The sequence below is a fragment of the Muntiacus reevesi genome, chromosome 1, assembly GCF_963930625.1.
Source record: "Muntiacus reevesi chromosome 1, mMunRee1.1, whole genome shotgun sequence".
Taxonomy (NCBI): Eukaryota; Metazoa; Chordata; class Mammalia; order Artiodactyla; family Cervidae; genus Muntiacus; species Muntiacus reevesi.
This window is the reverse complement of record NC_089249.1, coordinates 221,660,365-221,680,080: the sequence shown is the minus strand read 5'-3', so window position 1 is coordinate 221,680,080 and position 19,716 is coordinate 221,660,365. Positions and strand designations below refer to the sequence as shown.

Genomic DNA, 19,716 nt, shown 5'->3' with positions numbered 1-19,716 from the left:
GAGGACACCATGCTGCCTCCTCCCTCCCTGGGTTGGCCCCCAGACCTGGGGCGTTGGCAGTGTGTATAGCACCCCCTGTACCCTCTCCCCCCATAACCACCTCTTATCTTGGAGCCCCCCTAATCTGAGCCTTTTCCCCTCCCCCAGTCTTTCTCCCCTCCCCTTCTGGAGTCTCACCCCCTCATCCCCTATCCCTTCCCCACCATTGGCCCCCACTGACCTCAGGTGGGAGGGGCGGATCTCCAGGGCACAGGGCACGCAGGCCACAGCCCCTCACGGCAAACCCAGTTCTCCAGGCCCGGGTCCATCCACTAACCCATCCCAGAAGGCCCTTGAGGATCCTCTGCCCACCACTCATCGCTCTGGATGCCAGGATCGGGGGATGAGGGCCGGCTGCAGGGCTCGCTAGCTGGTGGGCCTCTGCCTGGTTGGAGGCCTGAAGTCTGGGCCACCCCTTCTGGGCTCCCCCAGCTGCCCCAGACATTCCTGAGCCCTGACTTCATGCCCACTTCAGATCCAGCCACTCACAGGTACCGCCTTCAGGCGTCAGAACCACAGGGGCACTCAGGGGCTCTGGGAGCAGTGTCCAGGCTCTTATGAAGGGCACACCTGCACAGGAGACACTCCCCAGCCACCACACAAGCTTTCACAGCTGTGAGTCCAGCTAGCTGTAGCTAGGTTCACATCTGCATCCACACACCCACTCCAGCACACACTCTGTGCCAAGCCCAGTGTCCAGGCACATGTACAGAGCCATTTTGGGATGAATATGCAACTTGGCACAGGGACACAGGTGCATGGTGCTTCACACCACAGCTTCCGTTTATTTCCTCCAGGGACTCTGGAGTCTGGGTCAGGCTTCAGCCCCACTGCCCTGCTTTGGTCCCCCCAGCTCCATAGAGGAGGAGGCTCAGAGGACCGTCTCAGCCATGCTGTGGTCATCAAGGAACTGGGTTATGAGTTTGGGGCGCTGCGGGCCTGGCACAGGGTCAGCCCCCACTTCTGTCTCCTTCTCATCTTCCTCTTTGCCCTGATCCTTGGAGAAGTACAAGAATACCTAGGTGGATGGCCCAGGGAAACAGGAGAGGAGGTCAGCTTGAGGGCCTAGCCCCCAACTCCATCTTTACCCCCAACCCCATCTTTACCCCCAGCCCCGTCCTGGCACGGCGGTCACCTCCTCCAGCGTGGTCTGGCTCACAGAGAAGTCCTCCACACCATGCTCTGCGCCGCTTGCCGCCAGCAATCCAAAGACGAGCGCCAAGGTGCAGCGCCCTCCTGGCAGCAGCTGAAAGCGCAGGCGGCCACCATGCGCTTCCCGCAGCTCAGCTCCCGGGAACGCCTGGGCCACGAAGTCTGCCGCCGACTTGGATCTCGACAAGGGCACCCTCAGGGTCAGTGTATGGCCAGCCCCAAATCTGGGGTGGGGCGGGGTGGGGTAGACCATAGCTAATGGACCCGCCCATACCATCTTCCAGCCCTCTTCTAGCCCCACCACTATACTTGGCTCCTCCAGACCCCCAGGCCAACCTGACCCCAGCCTCTACTCCTAGCCCCGCCTACATGCTCATCCAGCCTCTAACCCTGCTGCTCCCCGGTCCTGCCCACACAATGCCATGCCCCACTCCAATATCTAGGTCTTACCCACTTGCCGGACCCTCTTTGGCCTCCGCCCATGGACACACCTTCACCCCTCAGACCTCCTCCCCATCTCTGTCCAGCCTTGCCCCCTCTCCTGGACAGTCCATGATCCTTGCCTGTTCTCTGGTTAGAACTCAAACTGGCCCCACCTGATCTCCCCTCCAGGCCCACCTACACTGCCACCCTGATCTGCCCACACCCAGGCCTTGAGGCCTTCCCCACTCACCTGCCCTTGAGGTGCTGTGTGCTGCCCAGGCAGCGGAACCGCCCATTCACCATGATGGCCAGGCGCGTACAGAGTGCCTCGCACTCCTCCATGCTGTGGGAGCCCAGTGACGTGAGCTCCGACCAGGCCTGGACCAATGGTGCTTGGCTCTGGGCTGCCCTCCCCAGGGACCCTCAGCCTGCAGCTCTGGGCCACCCTGTGCTCTGGACATTTCCTGTCAGTCCCAGACTGCTCTGTTCCCCAGGCCCACCTGTGTGAGGTGAGTACCACGGAGCGGCCCTCCTGCACCACGTCCAGAAGACTGTTCCAGAGGAACCGCCGGGCACCAGGGTCCATGCCAGTGGTCGGCTCGTCCTGGGCGCAGAGCAGGGAGATGCTTAAATGCGGCCCCTTCCCCCCACTCTGTCCTCCCATCCGCACACACATACCAGAAAGACTAAAGCCGGGTCCCCCACCAGAGCCACAGCTGTCGCCAGCTTCCGCTTGTTGCCACCGCTGTAGGTGCCCGCAAGCCGGTCAGCATACTGAGGGAGGCCCAGGCGTGCCAGGCCGTAGCTTGCTGTCTATGGCAGGATGGAGTGGGAAGGGCAGAGTGAGAATAGGGTGCAGGGTAAGTGGGAGGGGCTAAGGAGGGGATCTGGTGGTGGTTTAGTCGCTCAGTGGTGGACTCTTTCTGACTCCATAGACTAGAGTCCGCCAGGCTCCTCTGTCCATGGGATTTCCCAGGCAAGAATACTGGAGTGGGATGTCATTTCCTTCTCCGGGGATCTTCCTGACAACAGGGATCGAACCCCGTTCTCCTGCATTGCAGACGGATTCTTTTTTTTTTTTTTTATATGGAACGCTTCACGAATTTGCGTGTCATCCTTGCGCAGGGGCCATGCTAATCTTCTCTGTATCGTTCCAATTTTAGTATATGTGCTGCCGAAGCGAGCACTGCAGACGGATTCTTAACCGACTGAGCCACCAGGGAAGCCCAGGGATATCGTGGGACAGTTACTAAAGAGGGTGGGGCCAGAGCGAGTATGGGGCGGGGCTGCGGCTGGAGGCGGGGCCAGACCAAGAGAGAGGCAGGGCCTGGCCCAGTGGCAGGAAGCCACCAGGAGGCGAAGCCCTCACCCGGAGGTGAAAGTAGGCGGGGCCACAGCCAGGAAGGTCTAGGAGAGAAGGGGCGGGCCCCTAGCAGGGAGGTGGAGAGTGCAGCCTGAGGACGGTGGGAGGACTGGGGGTGTGGGGGTGGACCCAATGAGTGTGTAGGCACTCAGGGAGGGCAGGGGCAGGGCCAGAGAACCTGAGGTCAGGGGACCGAGAGCAGCAGAGAGACTGGTCCAAGGGAGAGATTGGGGTGAGGACCGGAGGGGTTAGTGGGGAGAGCGGTCACCTGGGCAACCTGGGCTTCGGGGACTCCTCGCAGGCGTGCATACAGCTCCAGGTGCTCGCGACCAGTCAGCAGCTCGAAGATGGCATCCGACTGAGGGCAGTAGCCCATGCGGCAGTGAGCTGCGGCCGGTTCCTGGGCCACGCTGGGGATGGGGGATGGGGGACAGGGAACTCAGGGCACTGGCTGGGCCCTGGCCATGCGAGGGGGTCCACCCACCCTGGTAAGGGACAGGAGGTAACTCAGGGCCGGGCCCACTTGCAGGGGGACTCAAGGCCAGGCCGATCCTGTCCATACATGCGAGAGCAGGGGGAGGTGGGGAGGAACAAGAGCCCAGGAGCCCCTCACCTATGGCCTTCCAGAATGGCCTCGCCCCCACTGGGCAGCGTGTCCCCAGTCACCATGCGGAATGTGGACGTTTTCCCTGCTCCATTCACGCCCAGCAGCCCGAAACACTGCAGGTACACCCACAGAGGGCACTCATAGAAGCCCCAACACTTGTCCCAGCATTTCTGACTTCTGGGACGGGTTTGTCAGCTTCCACTGGGAGGGCTGTGGGCAAGGGGATCCCTGGGCAGATACTGGGGTATGTGAGTAGGCACAAGCTGTCACATAGCAGAAATGCTAGATGACACACAGCATGTGTTTAATCAATGGACACAGTAGATGTTCTATAAAAGTCACTCACAGTCAGTGCTCCATAAATACTGAGGCAGGAGTTGGCTGAATGTTTCATGCCATGCAAGTGGGTACCGACAGCAAGAGCACCTGGTGAGAATTCATACTGGGCACACAGTCAACCCAAGATGGAGAGGTTGACTGAACACAGTAGGCATTTGCTAAAGAGTGATGGCAATTTATACCAACACACCGCAAGTGTCCACAGGTGTTTGCCAGCCCCTAGTAGGTGGCCAGGAAATGGACCACAGCAGACAAGTTTGCACAAAGTAGTTGCTTGAATGTGCATTGGTACAGAGCAGGTGCCTACTAAATATTGGTTGTGAGCAAGTGCTTGATACATATACAGTATGGACTCAATAAATGTTGGTGTTTGATAAAAGTTGATCATCACAAAGGTGACATTCAATACACTTTTGGTACACACAATGGTGGAGTGGGGTTTAACAAGCTTTACTGTAAACAGTTGGTACTCAATAAATGCTAACATATAGTAGGTGCACATAGTAACTGGCACATGTATGGGAACCCAGTAGGTGCTTAATAATAAATTTATCCTCACTAAGATCTTGTTAATCCTATTGCACACAGTCGGGATCAATAAATGTAACCATGCAGTAGGAGCTTCATGAGATTTGTTGGCTCTAAATAGGAGCTCAAATATTGACAGCCAGTAGGTACTCAGTATAGGACAGACACAGAGTAGGTGTTCTATAGGGGGAGGTAGACCCAAACATGGTAAAGACCAGTGGGCATACAATAGGACAGCCTCTCACCCTTGTACCACCTGGACTTACCTCACCAGGGGGAATCCCCAGGCACAGGCGGTCAACAGCTGGTGTCCTCTGCCCAGGGTACACCTGGGAGGATGGAAATCCATGAGAAAGGTGGGTAGGCCAGTGGAAGCCCCCCAGCCCAACAGTGGAGGCCCCCAACCCACCTTGGTCAGGTCCCTCAGTACCAACACATCCCCCTGGGTGGCCCCTTGTACTACCCGTTCCCGCTCACGGGCCACATCCTCATCCTCCTCTCCCAGGGCAGGCAGTGGCCTCAGCTTGGGTCTGAGGACAGAGATATGAGTGGGCCCAGAGCTGGACCCCAGTCCCTGCCACCCTCCCTGGTCCCCACTGACTGTGGTAGGAGGCGGTTGTGGTGCTGAAGCAGTAGTGTAAAGAGGAGGAAGATTGGCCCCTGTATGAACATGGCCAAGAGGTTCTTGCCGACCACCTCCCAACGCAGGGGTGACTGGAAATGCCCCTCTCCTGTGTGGACATGAGGAGGGATAGGGTCATTTTAGGGTCGTGGTTACTGGGCTTCTCCCCATTCAGGTCACCTTGGGTTCTTAAGGGAAAGCACCAAGCTGAATAGACACTCAACTGGGGTCTAATTGGCGTGGAAAACAGTGGCATTGCCACCTCCTTTATTTAGTGCCTTAGACCTCTTATGACATGACCAAGATGGAATTAACTTTTATGGCTGCTTTGCTGCAGTTTTAACTTTGCCTACCCACCCTTCCAGGTCATCTAAAACCTCAAGTTCTCTTCCTACAGGGGCTTCAAACAGGGGCTGCTGTTTGTCCCTGCACTGTAGGATTGACTCTTGTCTGGCACTTCCCCTCCTGGAGAGAAGTTCTCACCCAAGCGCTCAAAGGCATCAGCCATGGCCTGGTTCCGCACCATGTCGATGAGGCCCCGACCCAAGCAGAAGTGAGGAAAGATAAGGAAGACCTGTTTCAGGATCCGGCTCACCTCCTGCAACTTCTGCTCAGGGGCAGATTAAGAAGGAGGTGGGTCAGAAACTGAGGCTGAGGCCCAGTCTGACCCCAACCCAAAGACCAGCCTTGTGGGTCCCACCTGATCAGAGAAGAGCTCGAGCACGAAGGTGGCCATGCTGCCATTGATACCAATAAAGAGATTGATGCAGGTGAGCACAACATAGGCTGTGCTGGGCACGGAGAAGAAGAAGGAGGCTGGGTACATGAGTGGCGTGATCGACCAGCTGAGGGGAACAGGAGCCACTGTTATTGCCAGATAGGCTGAGCAGCCCTGAGAAGAATATAGATCTCCCATCCCAAACTGTGTTGTAGACCTCTGTAACATGGTCAGGTCAGAATGAGCTTTTAAGGCCTCCTTGGCATACCCCTGAATAAGATCACACTTGGGGTCCTCTCTGATCTCCATATCCTCTCCTTAGAAGCTGCTATAGAGTCCCAGCTCCCTCAACGGAGTCGAGGGGGTCAGTAAGAACAAGTCCTGGAGGGACTGGGAACCTCACCCGTACAGTAGTAGCAACAGCAGGAGGGCAGGCAGGTTGGCAGGGGACACATACGCCCTCTGCTGGAAGGCCAAAAAGATGAGCACCACGATGCACGCTGACACCAAGTAGTTACACTGCATTGGAGATGGTGGTTACACCCTCAGTATGCTGAGCTACCAGGGAAGCCCGCAGACATCCTTGGCATTGTGTCCCACCCCAGCCTCCCTGGGCTTTGGATAATAGGACGAGGTCTGCATTATCCCCAAGACTTCCATGGCGACATCCTAGACAAGTTGCTGACCATAAAGGGCCAGAAGAGGCAGTGGCAAGTGGTGGCAGGGCCCCCACCCCTCCAGGTGGTCTGCGCACCATGTCCCAGAGAAAGTTGCCAAGCCAGTAGAGAGTGGGGGGCAGGCCTCCCATGCACTGCAGGTGTTTGGCTCGGGTGACACGTTCGTCAATGAGGACAAGGATGAAGCTGGCCGGGACAAAGGACATGGCGAAGACCACGCAGATGGAGACAAGCACGTCCACCGAGGAGGCCATCCTGGGGGTGAAGGGGCATGAGCCGCTCAGAGAGGAGCTGTGCTCATCACTGATGGGACTGAGGTCCCCGGGGCTGGACACGGCTCGTGGGGGATGTCCTGAGCCATTGCGAACTGTTAGGCAGGGAGAGATTGTCCAGGTCTCTAGTAGGATAGATGTTGATGCGACAAGGACGTGCAGGCAGCTGGGGGAGACTGCAGCCCATGAAGCCTGATGATGCCCTATTACCCTGACCTAAGGGGTGGAGAAGGGAAGTTCTAATTCTCTGTTTACACAGCAAGAGTGTGGCAGAGCATAACTTCAGCTCCCACCACCAGAAAGAACAGAGAGACCAACCGGGGTGGGGGGATACATGGGACAGGGGACCACACAAGGTGGAGTGGCACACAAGGCGGGGGACACATGGGGTCGGGGGACTCACAGCGCAGCCTCAGACAACTGCTCCTTGGTGAGGTTCAGGGGGTGATTGAGCGTGGTGATGCTGTGGGCATGGTGGGAGAGGCCTGGTGGCAGGTGGGCGCGTAGGAGAGCGTTGTTGGCTCGGTTTACAAAGGCCACCATGGCGTGCCAGCCCTTGTTGTTAAACCAGATCTGTGATGGAATTGGGGTCAAGGGGTCACTGACCTGGCATCAGACTTCCCCCACCATAGCGCCAGCCGGCCACCGCCAGTTACCACCTTGAGGCCATCCTGAGTATCCAGATCAACAGCCCATGCTGTGAGGTTGTTCAGGAGGTGGTCGAGGGCCTCGCCTGGTGTGGGGTTCAGCAGTGCCCGCAGCTCCTCCACAGAGCGGCCCACCTCCAAGCCCGAGTGCAGGCCTGGGTCTCGGCCCCCCAGGGAGAAGCCCCCATACCTGAGGGGCAGCGGAGGTGGGAGACAGCTGAGGGTTGGGAGGATGGGGCGGCAGGCAGGCAGAGGGCACAGGAAAGGAACCCATGCAAGGGACCCTCCTCACCTGACCTCGTTCACCCATTTCTTGGTCTTCAGGCTGTGAGACAGAGAGACACAGACAGAGAGGTGAGTGGGACAGAGACAAAGATACTGGGGAGTTGAGTGAGACAAATAAAAAGGGGGAGGCACAGAGGACCCCCAGGATGCCCCAGCCCAGAGCCCCAGCCTGGGCATCCCCCCCAACCCCTCCCAAGACTGGACCACGTCCTCCCCACTGGACCCCTGCTACAGCTGGCCAAGTCAAATCCAGGGTGGTGCTCACCCTTGGCGCACCAGGCGCGGGTAGGTCTTAACCAGGAAGTCAGACAGGTTCCGGCCCGTTAGGTTCTGGACCACTTCACCAGAGCTGGTTGGCGCCTGGGGTGGCGGAGGGCCACCAGCTGCGGCAGGGCAGTCAGGCAGCAGGCGGCGGGCACCAGGCCGGCTGCACTGGCAGGCGGGGGATGGAGACTCCAGGGTCCAGTTGCCACTGGCCAAGACCTCAGCCACGTCTGCAGGGACCTCAGGCACCGAGAAGTGGCAGAGGACAGGCCGTGCGCATGCTGGTGCCCTGTGGGGGTAGGAGCAGGGTGGGGGTGGGACTGGAGGCGCCCTGCTCCCAACCAGGCATGGGGGATGCTCCAGAGCCCAGACAAGGAAACCGAGGCCAGAGAGGAGCCAGTTCAAGGCTGGAGGGCCCTCACCTGCTGGAGTTACTTTTCGGGTAAGGCTCCTCCAGTCCGGCCTCCTCCAGCAGGGCCTCGACCAGGCGGGTATGTTCAGGGTCCCCTGGAGTGTCATCGCTGTGTGTAGTGGGTGCAGGGTCAGGGCTGTGCCCACAGGCCCTGGGCCCCCCCCACCAGGCCTCTCTCCTCTGCACCCACCTGAAGAAGGACACCTGGGAGCCGTACATGCTGGGGCTCAGCCGCAGAGCCGGGTAGTATCCAAACGGGGGTGCAATGAGGCTGAACACCAGCGCCAGGCCCACAAAGAGGGCAGGCAGCACAATCTGAAGGGCCAGCCCATCAGTTCCCCACCTGTCGGCCACCAGGCTCACCTGCACCCTTCCCTGATCCTGCTCTAGAACCATCCATGGCTCCCCAGTGCTCTCAATAAACGTGTTCAGAGTGAGGCATACACCTGGGCTTACGGAGCTGAATTAGGTTGTAGAGTGGAAAACAGATGCTGAGGGGCTTCCCCCCTCCCCAGTAGGTGGCCCCTCACCTGGGCAAATAGGCCACGGCGGCTGCGGCGGGCAAGCAGGAAACGCTTGAGAAGTAAGGCCCGGAGCTGCTGGCAAGTGAGCGCCCAGCTGTGTACGCGGCCTGCGGTGGCTGGCCCAGAGCCCTGTAGTGCCTGTGTCTCAGGGGCAGAGCCAGCTGTGGGGGATGGGAGGGTCAGTGCTCGGCCCTGGGGACCAGGAGGGGCCACAGGGTGGGGCAGGGACAACTCACCCAGCCCCCCATTCTCCAGGGCTGTCTCCTCTGGAGGAACTTGGTGCTGCCTAGTCACGTCGGGATGAGAAATACCCAAGCACGAACCCTGCCTGGGCCTACCATCTGCAGAGTCACCAGCATTGGGGTCAGGCTTAGTGTTTGGCCTGGGGTCTGGGCCAGTGTCAAGGCTCACAAAAAAGGGGTCAGGAATCAGGGTGGAGGTCAAGGCTGTAGGTTGGGCCATGTTAGCCAAGAGTGGGGACTTGGTCTAAAGTCAGGTCGGACTCTGGACCGGGGTGAGGGGTCAGGACAGGGGCCTGCAGGCATACCCTCTGGGCCTGTGTCCACAGCACAATCTTCCACCACCTTCAGGAAGATCTGGGAAGACAAAGCAGGGGGCTCAGACAGAGCCTGGGGACACACAAAAGGGAGGGGGACTCAAGGGCCACATATCCCTCAAACACTGGGGGTCCCCAAGCCTCCCTGAGGGCCTCCAAGCCTCCATGTGGCCCCTGCCTCCTCCTGGGATGCCCAGCTGTCCACAGGCAGACTTCTTCATCCTTCCAGGCACCACCTCCTCCAGGAAGCCCTCCTCCTGCCCCCACCTCATCTAGCAGCCACACCTCCTCCAGGCTGGTGTCAGAGATCCCATAGCCAGCCAGTCCCAGCTCCCCCAGCTGCTGGTCCAGATCATGGAAGAGCTCAGCAAAGCTGCCATCCAGGGCGCCCTTGTAGGGCAGTGCCAGCACGAGTTCATGTGGCAGATCCTTGACCAGTTGTGTGCCGGGCACTTGGCGTTGCACTATGGTCCACAGCTGGGCTGCACCTGGGTGGGCAGCAGGCATGTCAGGGGCCCTGGGGTCCCATGTTGCCCTGGCTCCTGCCCCACCCCCTTGGGGAAGGGGCTTGGGTGACCCACAAGGGATCAGTCCCTGAGGGCAAAGGAGGTCAGGATTAAGCACCCAAGGGCAGGACTTGACCTGAGGCCAGGGTCAGAGGTAGGTTTGTGTGTCAGCTCAACTCAGGGGTCAGGTCAGGGGTCAAGCCTGGGGTTATCAGGCCTGTTGCCCTGAACCAAGTCGCTGCTCCCCACTGGCCCCTCCCTCTGGCTCTCACAGCCCCATCCACAGCCCCTCACTCAGGCTTTCCCACACCCGCCCTCACCGGCAGAGCTGGCCTGGCCGCCTGGCTCCCTTTTCTGCCCAGCATCCATGCTGTTCTTCAAGCCAGTTTCACCCTGGGGGCAGAGGGGCACCAGCTGCCATGGCCATCGGGGCTGGATGGAGTCTTAAGAACTGGGGTCTGTTCCAGCCCTCACCTTTTTGCTGGTGGCCAGGGGTGGGGGACCCTTGGCCAATGTCAAGTAGTATCCGGAGCCCAAGTGACGCCGCAGGAAGAGAGGAGAGCCACAGCAGCACAGGCGGCCCCCTGCCACTATCGCCACCCTGTCTCCCAGCAGCTCCGCCTCATCCAGGTGGTGGGTGGAGAGGATCAGTGTGCGACCTAGGCAGGAGACCCAACCCACACATGTTATCAGGCTGCCCAAGCTGTGGCCCCTGCCCCGTGCAGTAAACTCCTACTTATCCCTCAAAACTCCATCTTCCATCACCTCTTTGTCAGAAAGATCTTCTGGCCTCTCAAGCAGCATCCAGGGAAATCTCAGGTCACTTCCAGTTCTTACCTTCCCGATATTTGAGCAGCAGCTCCCAGATGCCTCGACGGGAAGTTGGATCCACACCAGCTGTGGGCTCATCCAGGATAACAACTTGGGAGCCACCCACAAAGGCAATGGCTACTGAGAGCTTCCGCTGCATCCCGCCTGGGTGGGACAGGGGTCAAGATCTCCACAGTCTTGGGCAGGGCTGCCCTCCTTCTCTCTGCACCTTTCCCTACCCACCTGGACCACAGTGCCTGATTCCTCCTGGGTCCCCAGGTCTGCCCATCTCCTCTGGCATTCTACAGTCCTCAATATAAAGTCCCAGCACCAGCTCCCCAGCCTCATCTCTGCAGACCTGGAGGCTCCCCCCAGTCCGGGCTCACCTGACAGGTGATGAGTCTGTGCATGCCTCTTGGGGATCAGCCCCATGTCCTGCAGCAGCCGATCCTGCTCGGGACCCATGGCAGCTGCGCTCAGACCCTTCAACCGCCCATAGAACCAGACGTGCTCATCCACAGTCAGCCTGAGGCCATGTACAAAAGACAGTGGGGGGGTTACCATGGCAGGCAAGGCCACAGAGAGCACCCAGCACTCCCACTGCCATGCCCCAGGCCCATGGAGACGCACAGGTCAAAGAGTATGTTGTACTGCGGGCAGACACCCAGGCAGGGCCGGATGGCTGCCATGCTGGTCCGGACGTCGTGGCCCAGGACAGAGGCGGAGCCAGCCGTGGGTGGAAAGAGGCCACTCAGGATGGACCTGCAGGAGCAGGGGTCTCAGGGCAGCTTCAGAGGGGAAGCTGAGGCTCCCAGCACTTATAGGGCACCTACTGTATGCCCAGACCAAAGGGGTATTATGTTCCCATTTTACAGGGGAGGGAAGACGAAGCTCAGAGAAAATATTCATCACCTGCCTATTGTGGATCCAAAGTGAACTAAGGGGGAGGTCCAAAGGGAACTGGGGCTGGGGGGGCTGCTGGGGGGGCATCAGGGTCCCCCCTCACTGTACAGATAGGGACCTTCTGACCCCAGATGTCCTTCCGCTTGAACAAGTGTGCAAGCTGAGACCCAAGAAGAGGAGCTGGGGGGGAGCTGTGGGGGGAGAGGAGTGATGGCTGCTCACATTGTGGTCGTTTTGCCAGCCCCATTGTGGCCCAGGAAGGCGGTGATGTGGCCCTGGTAGAAGTCCAGGCTGAGTCCGCACAGCGCTGGCTGCGGGTTGCCAGGAAAGTGTTTTTCCAGGCCGCGTATGGAGACCCCCGGAATCAGGTCGGGGGGCGCCTCCTCCACCAGCACTGAGGAAGGAGGGCAGACTCAGTTATGGGCACCCTTAGAAGCCTGGGGACCGTTCAAGCTGGTCCGTGGAGTCAGGGACTTATGGGGCTGGGGTCTGTGGGAGTTAGGGGAGCCTCAGGACCTGGGAATATCCAGAGGATTGGAATCCATGGGGACCTGGGTTTTGTGGGGGCTGAGAATCCAGACAGGGAAGTGAAAGCTAAGGTTTGTTGGGCCTTACCCTTGGGGTCCTGCACGGCCAGGACTGGGGCAGGACCCTTGGGGGTCTGAGACCCAAACCAGTAGCTCCTCCGAAAGGGAAAGTTCCACGGTTCGGGAATCCCGTACTCGCCTGTGGGGAGTGGTGCTCAGTTACCCCTGAGGCACTCCCCCTGGAGCCCACTGGGGATGCGGGGATCCAGGTAAGTGGTAACCAGGAAGCCCCGCCCACCCGCCTGCCCCAGGTCGTCCCTCAAACACAGCCACCAGCGTGCATGTGCGCAGATGCCAGGAAGACCCACCCTTTCACCTGTATTCCAGGCCCCCTCAGCCCCACCCCATCTCGCGCCTGCCCTCAGCCCAGTCTCCCCTGCGCCTCCTACGGCCCACCTGGGCACACCGCCTCCAGGTACCAAGTGGTGAGGCCATAGAGAGCGGCATCGAGCAGCAGAAGGCCCGAGACCTGGGCCAAGCTGAAGACATCTGCTGTAGGCCCGGTGCCCATGTTGTGCCACTGCGCACCCTCGCCCTGCTCCTCCAGCAGCGCCAGGCTCTCGCAGCCAAAACCAAAGGCCACGGGTGACAGAAGGCTCTATGGGTGGGGGCGGGTAGGTAGGTGGGTAGGTCAGCAAACAAGTGCAGCTGAGGGTGCCCTGCACCCCTGCACCCACATGGCCGGCTCTCACCGCGGCTACGCGGCCGCCCATGGGCAGCTGGTCCCTCCAGGCCACGCACAGCACGTAGGGCAGATAGAGTACGAAATAGGCAAGACCCCCACAGGCGGCTGCCAAGTTCGCGCGGGAGAAGAAGGCGCTCAGCAAGAAACTCTGAACCACCGTGGCCACAGCAAAAGTCGCCAAGAACAGGAATAGCACCCCCGGGTGGCTGTAGGGGAGGATGTCCCCGAGCTGCAGGAGGACAGGGGAGCTGGAGGGAGCTCGCGGATTCGCCCAGGGACGCGCAACCCCGCGAGGCGCCTCCTGCCCGTTACCTCCCTTACACACGCACCCGTCCCGAGTAGGCAAGGCGGGGGTGCACGCACCTTGAGCACCAGCACAAGCAGCGCGGTGCTGAGGAGGAAGGGCCCGAGGCAGCTGAGGAACCAGCCCATCCACAGCGCAGTGGCACTGAGCCCCATGGCGCGCATCGTGTAGCGCAGACGAGTCTCCTTCTCACGCACCACGGCCTTCACCGTCAACGCCACCGAGTAGATCCAAGCCAGTGTCAGGAAGAGTGGCAGTGACCGGCTCAGCATGCGCAGGAACCTGGGGCAGTGGGCAGCTGCGGTGGACGCCAGACACCCCCGCGCTGCCCCCATCTGGCACGACAGTTCCCGCCCTGGGACCCCACGGTGCGGCGAGGACATTCGCCCTCCCTCGTCCTCGGACTCCTGATGGTGCTGTCAGATTGCGTTCTCCCTGTATCCAGGGACCCCAGACCCTGAGGGATCCTGGCTCCTCCAGCTACAAGGTCACGGGGAGTGGTCCTTCTGAACTGTAGTTCTCAGCCTTGACTGCGTGAATATTCCAGATGGCACCCAGGCCCCCACCCTGAGACCCGGGATCTGGCATCTGAGAGAAGTGAGGAAAGGGTGCTCACGCATCGTCCACGTAGCAGGGGTAGGGCATCTGCTGGAGGTAGAGGCCGGCATGGGGGGTGGTCCCTGTGAGCACGCGCACGGCTGCGCGCTCCAACAGGTCCTGAAGATACACGAAGCCACCCCACACGTAGTGCAGGTCCGTCAGGGGGTCAGCGGCCGGACCGGGGTCCCAAAACCTGAAAGTAGTATGGGAGTAGCTGGAACCTGCCCATCACAACTTTAGCTCCGCTCTCATCTGTGTACAAACTATCTAGATTCACCTGCCAATTGCTTTAATCTTATCCCAGAAACCAAGGCATTGACCCCGCCCACCATGCCCTTGACTGTGCCCATCACACCATAAACCCCGCCCATCATGGATCCCTACTGGTCTAAGGATTTGGGCCACACCCACCAAGATCTCTGATAGGTGGGATGCTCCCTAGCACCCCCCCCCCTCTGGTTCTGCCCCACAAGGCCCCCCCCACCTGTCCTTGATCTTATTGGTTCTTGTGACATCATCGATATCCATGCGGATCTTGACGCGCACGTGGCCAGGGCCTGGGGACTGAGCGGGGTCCGGGGAGTCCTCGGGCCCCAGAAAAACGATGCCGGCCCAGAAACGGTGCTCGGAGAGCAGCTTCAGGGCCCGCTCCACCAGGGCAGCCTCTGAAGGGGCGGCCTCCAGCTTGTCCAGAGTCACGCACTGCGGAGGGGCCTGGGCGTGAGTTCGAGGCCCCAGGCTCCTCCCCTGGACCTGAAGGCGGAGCCACGCTTCCTCCTAGGAGGCCCTCAGCAGGGCTGCCTCTCCCCTCGGAGACGTTTCCCGAGGTGGACGGTCCCTCACCTCCATCACACGGCCCAGTGTGACCACCAGGTGTCCCACATCAGCGTGGGCCTTCTGCCAGCTGTAGCCACCGCTGCGGGGATTCAGAAAGGCACGAAGAGCTTCCACTCTGGCCCCACCTCCGGGTCTTGGCTGCCTCCTTCCCTTGTCCTGGATCTGCAGGAGCCTCTGTAGGGGTGTCAGGGAAGGTGGGGGTCTGCATCGGACGTTTAGGGCCTATCACCTCTTCCCATCCCAGTGAGCGGCCTGAGCTCACTTTGGATACCACTCCCCACCTCCACACCCTCGCCTGGAAGTTCCTGCCCTTTTGCCCAAATCCTTAGCAGGGGTGACCCTGCTGCCACATACCCCCACCCCCAATACCCCTCTCCCACTCCCGTCCTGGCCCCACCTGCAGCATGGCGATATTGGCACTATCATTCAGGAAGTTAAAGAGCTGGGGTCCCAACAGCCCCCACACCTCCTGGATGTCCTTCAACAGCGCCAGCTCCTGGAAAGTTCGGTTGACCTGCAAGAGGTGGGTGCTGAGGTCCACACCAGCCTCAGCCATTTATGACCCTTCCCTCCAGTGAAGCCCCCTGCCCACCCCTCTTGCCTTCTCCCCTCTGCTCCATCCTGCACCTCTGAGCACTGTCTGAAATCTGGCAATCCCTCCACTTCAAACCCTGCTTCCTGGACCCAGCCCAGGGGCAGCCAGTCTTGGGACTCAGGGCTCTCCTGTGGCCTGGCTCTCTCCCCCTCGGCTGAGGCTAGGACTGAGGGCCCCTCGCACTGTCACCTGGGCCATGATCTGCCGGGTGAAGGGTGTGTCAGGCGTGAACAGTACTTTCCCCAGGACCAGTGGCTTCAGGCGCCTCCACAGCAGGCGGGATAGGGGGTGGGTGTCCAGGGCCCCCGTCAGCTCAGCACAGGTGGGGCCTAGGACCAGGGTGGGGGCACCATGAGGCCCTGTGCCCACGTTCTGGCCCCGCTTCCCCAGGGAGAGGGGTGGAAACCAAGTTGGTCACTCACTCAGGCTGTTGTCCTGCAGGGCCTGTGCTGGCTCCTGCCCCACCAGATCCTTCAGGTCACTGGCCTCATACCAGTTGAGGGAGGGCCCACCTGGTTTGCTGGGCCCCCTGGCACTGCAAAGGGCTTCTGCCACCGCCTCCAGGGGACCACCTGGCCTGTGGGGTCTCTGTAGCAGGCCCCACAGCTCCCCCAGGCTGGGCAGCTCCAGGAGCTGAAGGAGGGGGTCACCAGAGGGCTGGGTAGGCTTCCCTCTGCGTGACCCCACCACCAAGCTATAACCAGGGCAGGGCCCTCCACCAGGAGCACCCTTGCCCTCTCTTTCTGCCCCAGCACCCCCACACAACTACTGAGGTGCCCAGGGTTGCTCTGTCCTCTCCCTTTCCTGCAGCCCATCCCTCTAGTTTCCTGGCAGGGGCGGAGACTGCACTGGCCTCTTACCTCCTGGGCCATGTCCTCTGCAGTCTCCATAAGGCTATCCACGGACTCCTGGGCCTGGCCCAGCACAGAGCCCAGGGATTCCTGAGGAGAAAGATGACAAGGTGACAATGAGGTTTGCGGTCGTCTCACTCGGGATCCAAGTTCCCGGGGGGTCCATGCTATCATAGCCTCATTTTACAGAGAAACTAAGGCTCTGAGAGGCACCTGAGCTTGTTCAAGGTCTCAGGACTAAAGTCTAAGGAATATCACTCCAGGTATCAGGGAAGGCCCAGTCAAAGGCCTGGAAGCTGGCACTGGAAAGGGGCAGGGTGGGACTCAGTGAGATCAGGGTCCCAGATCTTGCCCTGTCCCCACCTCACCCCTTGCAGCAGGGTCCCCAGCAGCTGAGTGGCCAGGGATAATCCCTCCTTGGGCTGGTCACTGGGCCAAGGAAAGGCTGAGGGGAGTAAAGCACAGAAGCCCAGGGTGAGGCCAAGGTTAGCTGGAGCCACGTCCCACTTGTCCCACTCCAAGCTGCGCCATCAGGTGGAGGCGCAGAGCCCAGCCCCGCCTGCCACAGGCCCGCCTTCTCACTTGCTCGGGCTGTGCGTGCAGCCTTCAGAATGGGCATCAGTTTTCTCAGGCTAGCCAGCATCCTATGGGCACTGGGGCCCCCCAGGACAGTGCGAGCATCTGCCAAGAGCCGGGAAACCCTGGATACAGAGAGAAGGCTGGAGGCGGAGGCTAGGCGAAGCTGCCCACCCCTGCCCAGTGGCTTCCACTGGTTTACAGGGAGTCCTTGAAGTTGCTGAGGATGCCAGGCTCCTCGCCGGGGGTTCGCCACGGGAAGCAGGTGTTGTTCACGTTGCAGATGAGGCCCTGGAGCCAAGGGATGGTGCCCGCTGAGGGCAATGGCTTGTTGGGAAAATGACCTGCAGGGACACCAGGTGTGGGGTTCTTGGCTGAGTTCCCACCCCCGGTGACAGAGTGCCCCTCTCAGCCATTATTCGAGCGTCCAGTCTGTGCTCCGGGTTCTCACTGGGGCCCCTGTGCATAGAGTGACCACTGCTAATCCTAACCCCAAAGCTCTGGACGCTGGGGGTCTTACATTCATGCCGCTCGAGTGGGGGATGGGAATGGCGAACGGCCACCAGGATGAAGAAGAGAAAGAGCGGCCACAACAACTCCACCAAGAGTTGGATCTGTGGGGGCAGAATAGGCTTGGGGAGTGGCGGCCTATGGAGCGCCGTGGGCCGCCCCATCCCCGGCCCACCCGACCGGACATTACCGGCTGCCTCTTGCGATACAGGAAATTCTTCCAAAGCAGCAGCATCAGCTGTGTCCAGAAGGCCATGGTGGAATTGGACAGCAGACAGAACGGAGGGGTCAAGCTGAGGACGTACTGTGTGGTTGCGGGCAACTCCCTGTCCCTCTCTGAACTTCATCATCTATTTCATTGCTCAGCATTCTCGGAAGCTCTGCTTGGAGCCAAGAAAAGGTGCTTATTAAAGGGGCTCTAATCTCCGGAGGGGTGGAGTAAGCCAATGGGAGACCTGCCTCACATCTGATTGGTTGCTCGGGATCTGTCGCTTCCTCCTAAGCAGCAGCGGTGAATTTGTCCTGCAGGGGGCGGAGCCTAGGCTTAACTCTTTCATTACCAGGCTCCACCCTAAGCCCTCCTGGGGGAGCTTCCAGGTCCCGTCCCCCAGCCTCATCCTTAACCCAGGCAAGGATTCCCTTTCCCTCCGCTCTCCTCCAATAATGATAGCTAGGAGTATTTTATACTGCTGTCTGAAAAAAGGGCTATCCCAGGCCACCAGAGAGGCGAGTCACCCAGCTGATAGGGGGCTTCAGGTCTACCCACCCCTCACGTACTGTTCGTCAGAACCCCAAGATCCAGAAAATGAGTAAGAAGCAGGGGCGCTTCTGGAAGCAGCTATTATTGATCATGTCCCTTGCTTGGAGTCCAGCCTGGCCTACTTCATCATCGTACACACAAAAAAACTGAGGTCACCAGAAGGACAGGGAATGGACCCAGGACCCCTGACCCTCACTTCAAGACTCATTTATAAATGGGATCAGGGGGCGGGGAGCGGCCTCAGTTTCTCTATTGGTAAAATGGGGGAGAGAGCTTAGCGGCGTATCATCTGGGAGGGCGGCTGCAGGTAGGTGAGTCTATTTGCCCTGTTATGCCCGATTCCGAATCCCCGAGCGGGAAGAGAGAAAGCCTCCAAGACAATGCAACTCGCAAAAAGGGAAGTTTATTGCTGACTCGAGTCAGGGCTCCTGCCGCATCCAACGCAGTGGTGCGGGGTCAGAGACCCCCCAGCCCAAGCTGTTACACAAATTTATAGGGTGAGCATAAGCAGTTGGTAGCTGGCTTAAGCGAACTGGTTACATGCTTGCAAAGCAATTTTATTGGTTCAAACTTTCACGGGCTTTTTTCCAACTTGGGCGTTTGTGGGCTTTTCAGCTTTCCTCCAATAGGTTCCCTTTTTCTTACTGGGCGCATGTTGATTGGCGCCTGATGGGGGTAGGGAATCTTACCAAAACTTAGGCCTACTCCTAGTCCCGGTCGCCAGCCCAACCTCCCCTTGGAGAATTATTGGTCAATTCTGCAGCTTCCAACACTCCCCAGCCAGTGAGTGAAAATGAGTGAGAGTCTGGATTCGGGCCACATCCTTTAATTCCCACGGAATCTGCCTCCTTTCTACCCATCCGCATCCCCGCATCTTCTCAGGACCTTCCTCAGGACCGTCTCACCATTCCAGCCCCCAGCTCTCTCCACCTTCTCTACCCTCCACAGCCGCCGGGGAGAGCGGCTCCTTTACGAGGAGCCCTTGCAGCCGGAGAGGCGCCCCAGCTGCGGATTGTACCTGGTTTCTGGTGCCCGCGCCCCATCCACTCCCATTGGCTTCTATACGCGCCACTCAAAGACCTGGCCAGCCGGAGCCGCGCGCGCTAACGCGGGAGGCGGTGTCACAGCGGGTGGCGCCGAGCCGGGTTTCTTAAAGGGATCGCTCTTCTCTTGCTGCATCATCGCGAGGAGGAGGGGTGCCCGGATCAACTTGTCCTCGGCACAAAATCGCCAGACTGTCTTCTCACGTTGCATAACCGCCTGGAATACCGCAGCTCCGGGTCTCAGGAGATCTTTTTCTCCCCACTTTCGTCAGAGGGGGCCCCAGTCCTAACCAAACTCGCCCTGGTACCCTGGGATTCTATTTGTCCATCCAGAAAACGGGAGTTTGACTAGAATCATCATTTGTTCATTCATTCATTCTACAAACATCCCTACAGTGGGCCAGGCTATGGCAGAAGGGGGAGGTGGCCTTCAACATTCTAAGATTAGAATCTGGGGTCATAATGGTCACCCCGATTTCGAAGAAAACCTCCAGAAGTTTCCCCCTCCAGGAAATTGGATATATTTCACAAGATCATGATGAAAATGAAACAAGTGTGTGAATCCATAGCTCTGAAGGTGCTGGGAAGGGTGAGAAGTGTGGGAAGGGCTCCAGAAAGGAGGGGTTGTTGCTGTTGGGGCTTTGAGGATGAAGAGGAGTTTGTCAGGAGGGAACTCCTCTGTGAGGAGTAAATGCACTAAGGCCTGCAGGCTGGATGAAGC

At 59.5% G+C, this 19,716-nt stretch overlaps 1 protein-coding gene and 1 non-coding gene across 9 annotated transcripts; both read right to left on the bottom strand.

The window, feature by feature from the left end:
• Positions 1-794: 794 nt before the first annotated feature.
• ABCA7 (ATP binding cassette subfamily A member 7) lies at positions 795-19,689 on the bottom strand. Of its 8 annotated transcripts, XM_065918441.1 has the most exons (47): positions 18,892-19,689; positions 17,383-17,572; positions 17,203-17,296; positions 16,885-17,026; positions 16,689-16,807; positions 16,475-16,551; positions 16,116-16,196; positions 15,678-15,888; positions 15,445-15,584; positions 15,058-15,174; positions 14,667-14,834; positions 14,308-14,525; positions 13,840-14,016; positions 13,283-13,505; positions 12,927-13,148; positions 12,631-12,832; positions 12,263-12,373; positions 11,870-12,041; positions 11,375-11,506; positions 11,131-11,270; positions 10,772-10,909; positions 10,409-10,593; positions 10,255-10,327; positions 9,714-9,916; positions 9,420-9,468; positions 9,109-9,213; positions 8,879-9,033; positions 8,539-8,663; positions 8,359-8,457; positions 7,938-8,225; positions 7,680-7,712; positions 7,400-7,577; positions 7,144-7,313; positions 6,546-6,723; positions 6,195-6,310; positions 5,774-5,918; positions 5,557-5,680; positions 5,053-5,182; positions 4,861-4,981; positions 4,718-4,780; positions 3,591-3,697; positions 3,246-3,387; positions 2,293-2,427; positions 2,115-2,218; positions 1,865-1,957; positions 1,175-1,415; positions 795-1,057 (listed from the first exon to the last, which is right to left on the bottom strand). In XM_065918441.1, the coding sequence occupies exons 2-47, from the start codon at positions 17,446-17,448 to the stop codon at positions 911-913; spliced, it is 6,459 nt and encodes a 2,152-aa protein (XP_065774513.1). In that variant the 5' UTR covers positions 17,449-17,572; positions 18,892-19,689; the 3' UTR covers positions 795-910. The 8 variants fall into 8 exon arrangements, with proteins under 8 accessions (XP_065774513.1, XP_065774514.1, XP_065774512.1 ...); XM_065918442.1 differs by lacking the exon at positions 18,892-19,689 and having other exon boundaries at positions 1,175-1,370; positions 17,383-17,643; XM_065918440.1 differs by lacking the exon at positions 18,892-19,689 and having other exon boundaries at positions 17,383-17,642.
• On the bottom strand, positions 2,695-2,801 carry LOC136156672 (U6 spliceosomal RNA). Its single transcript, XR_010661161.1, has one exon. It is a non-coding gene; the product is annotated as a U6 spliceosomal RNA (small nuclear RNA).
• Positions 19,690-19,716: the final 27 nt, after the last annotated feature.

Bases quoted from the DNA above. Each gene is read 5' to 3' on its own strand.
- ABCA7 (XM_065918441.1), bottom strand. From the start codon at position 17,448: ATGGCCTTCTGGACACAGCTGATGCTGCTGCTTTGGAAGAATTTCCTG. The intron at 6,311-6,545 runs GTGCGCAGACCA...TCTCCAATGCAG, and splicing joins GCAACTTTCTCTGGGACATG to TGTAACTACTTGGTGTCAGC. The intron at 3,388-3,590 runs GTGAGGGGCTCC...CCCCATCCCCAG, and splicing joins GCCATTCTGGAAGGCCATAG to CGTGGCCCAGGAACCGGCCG.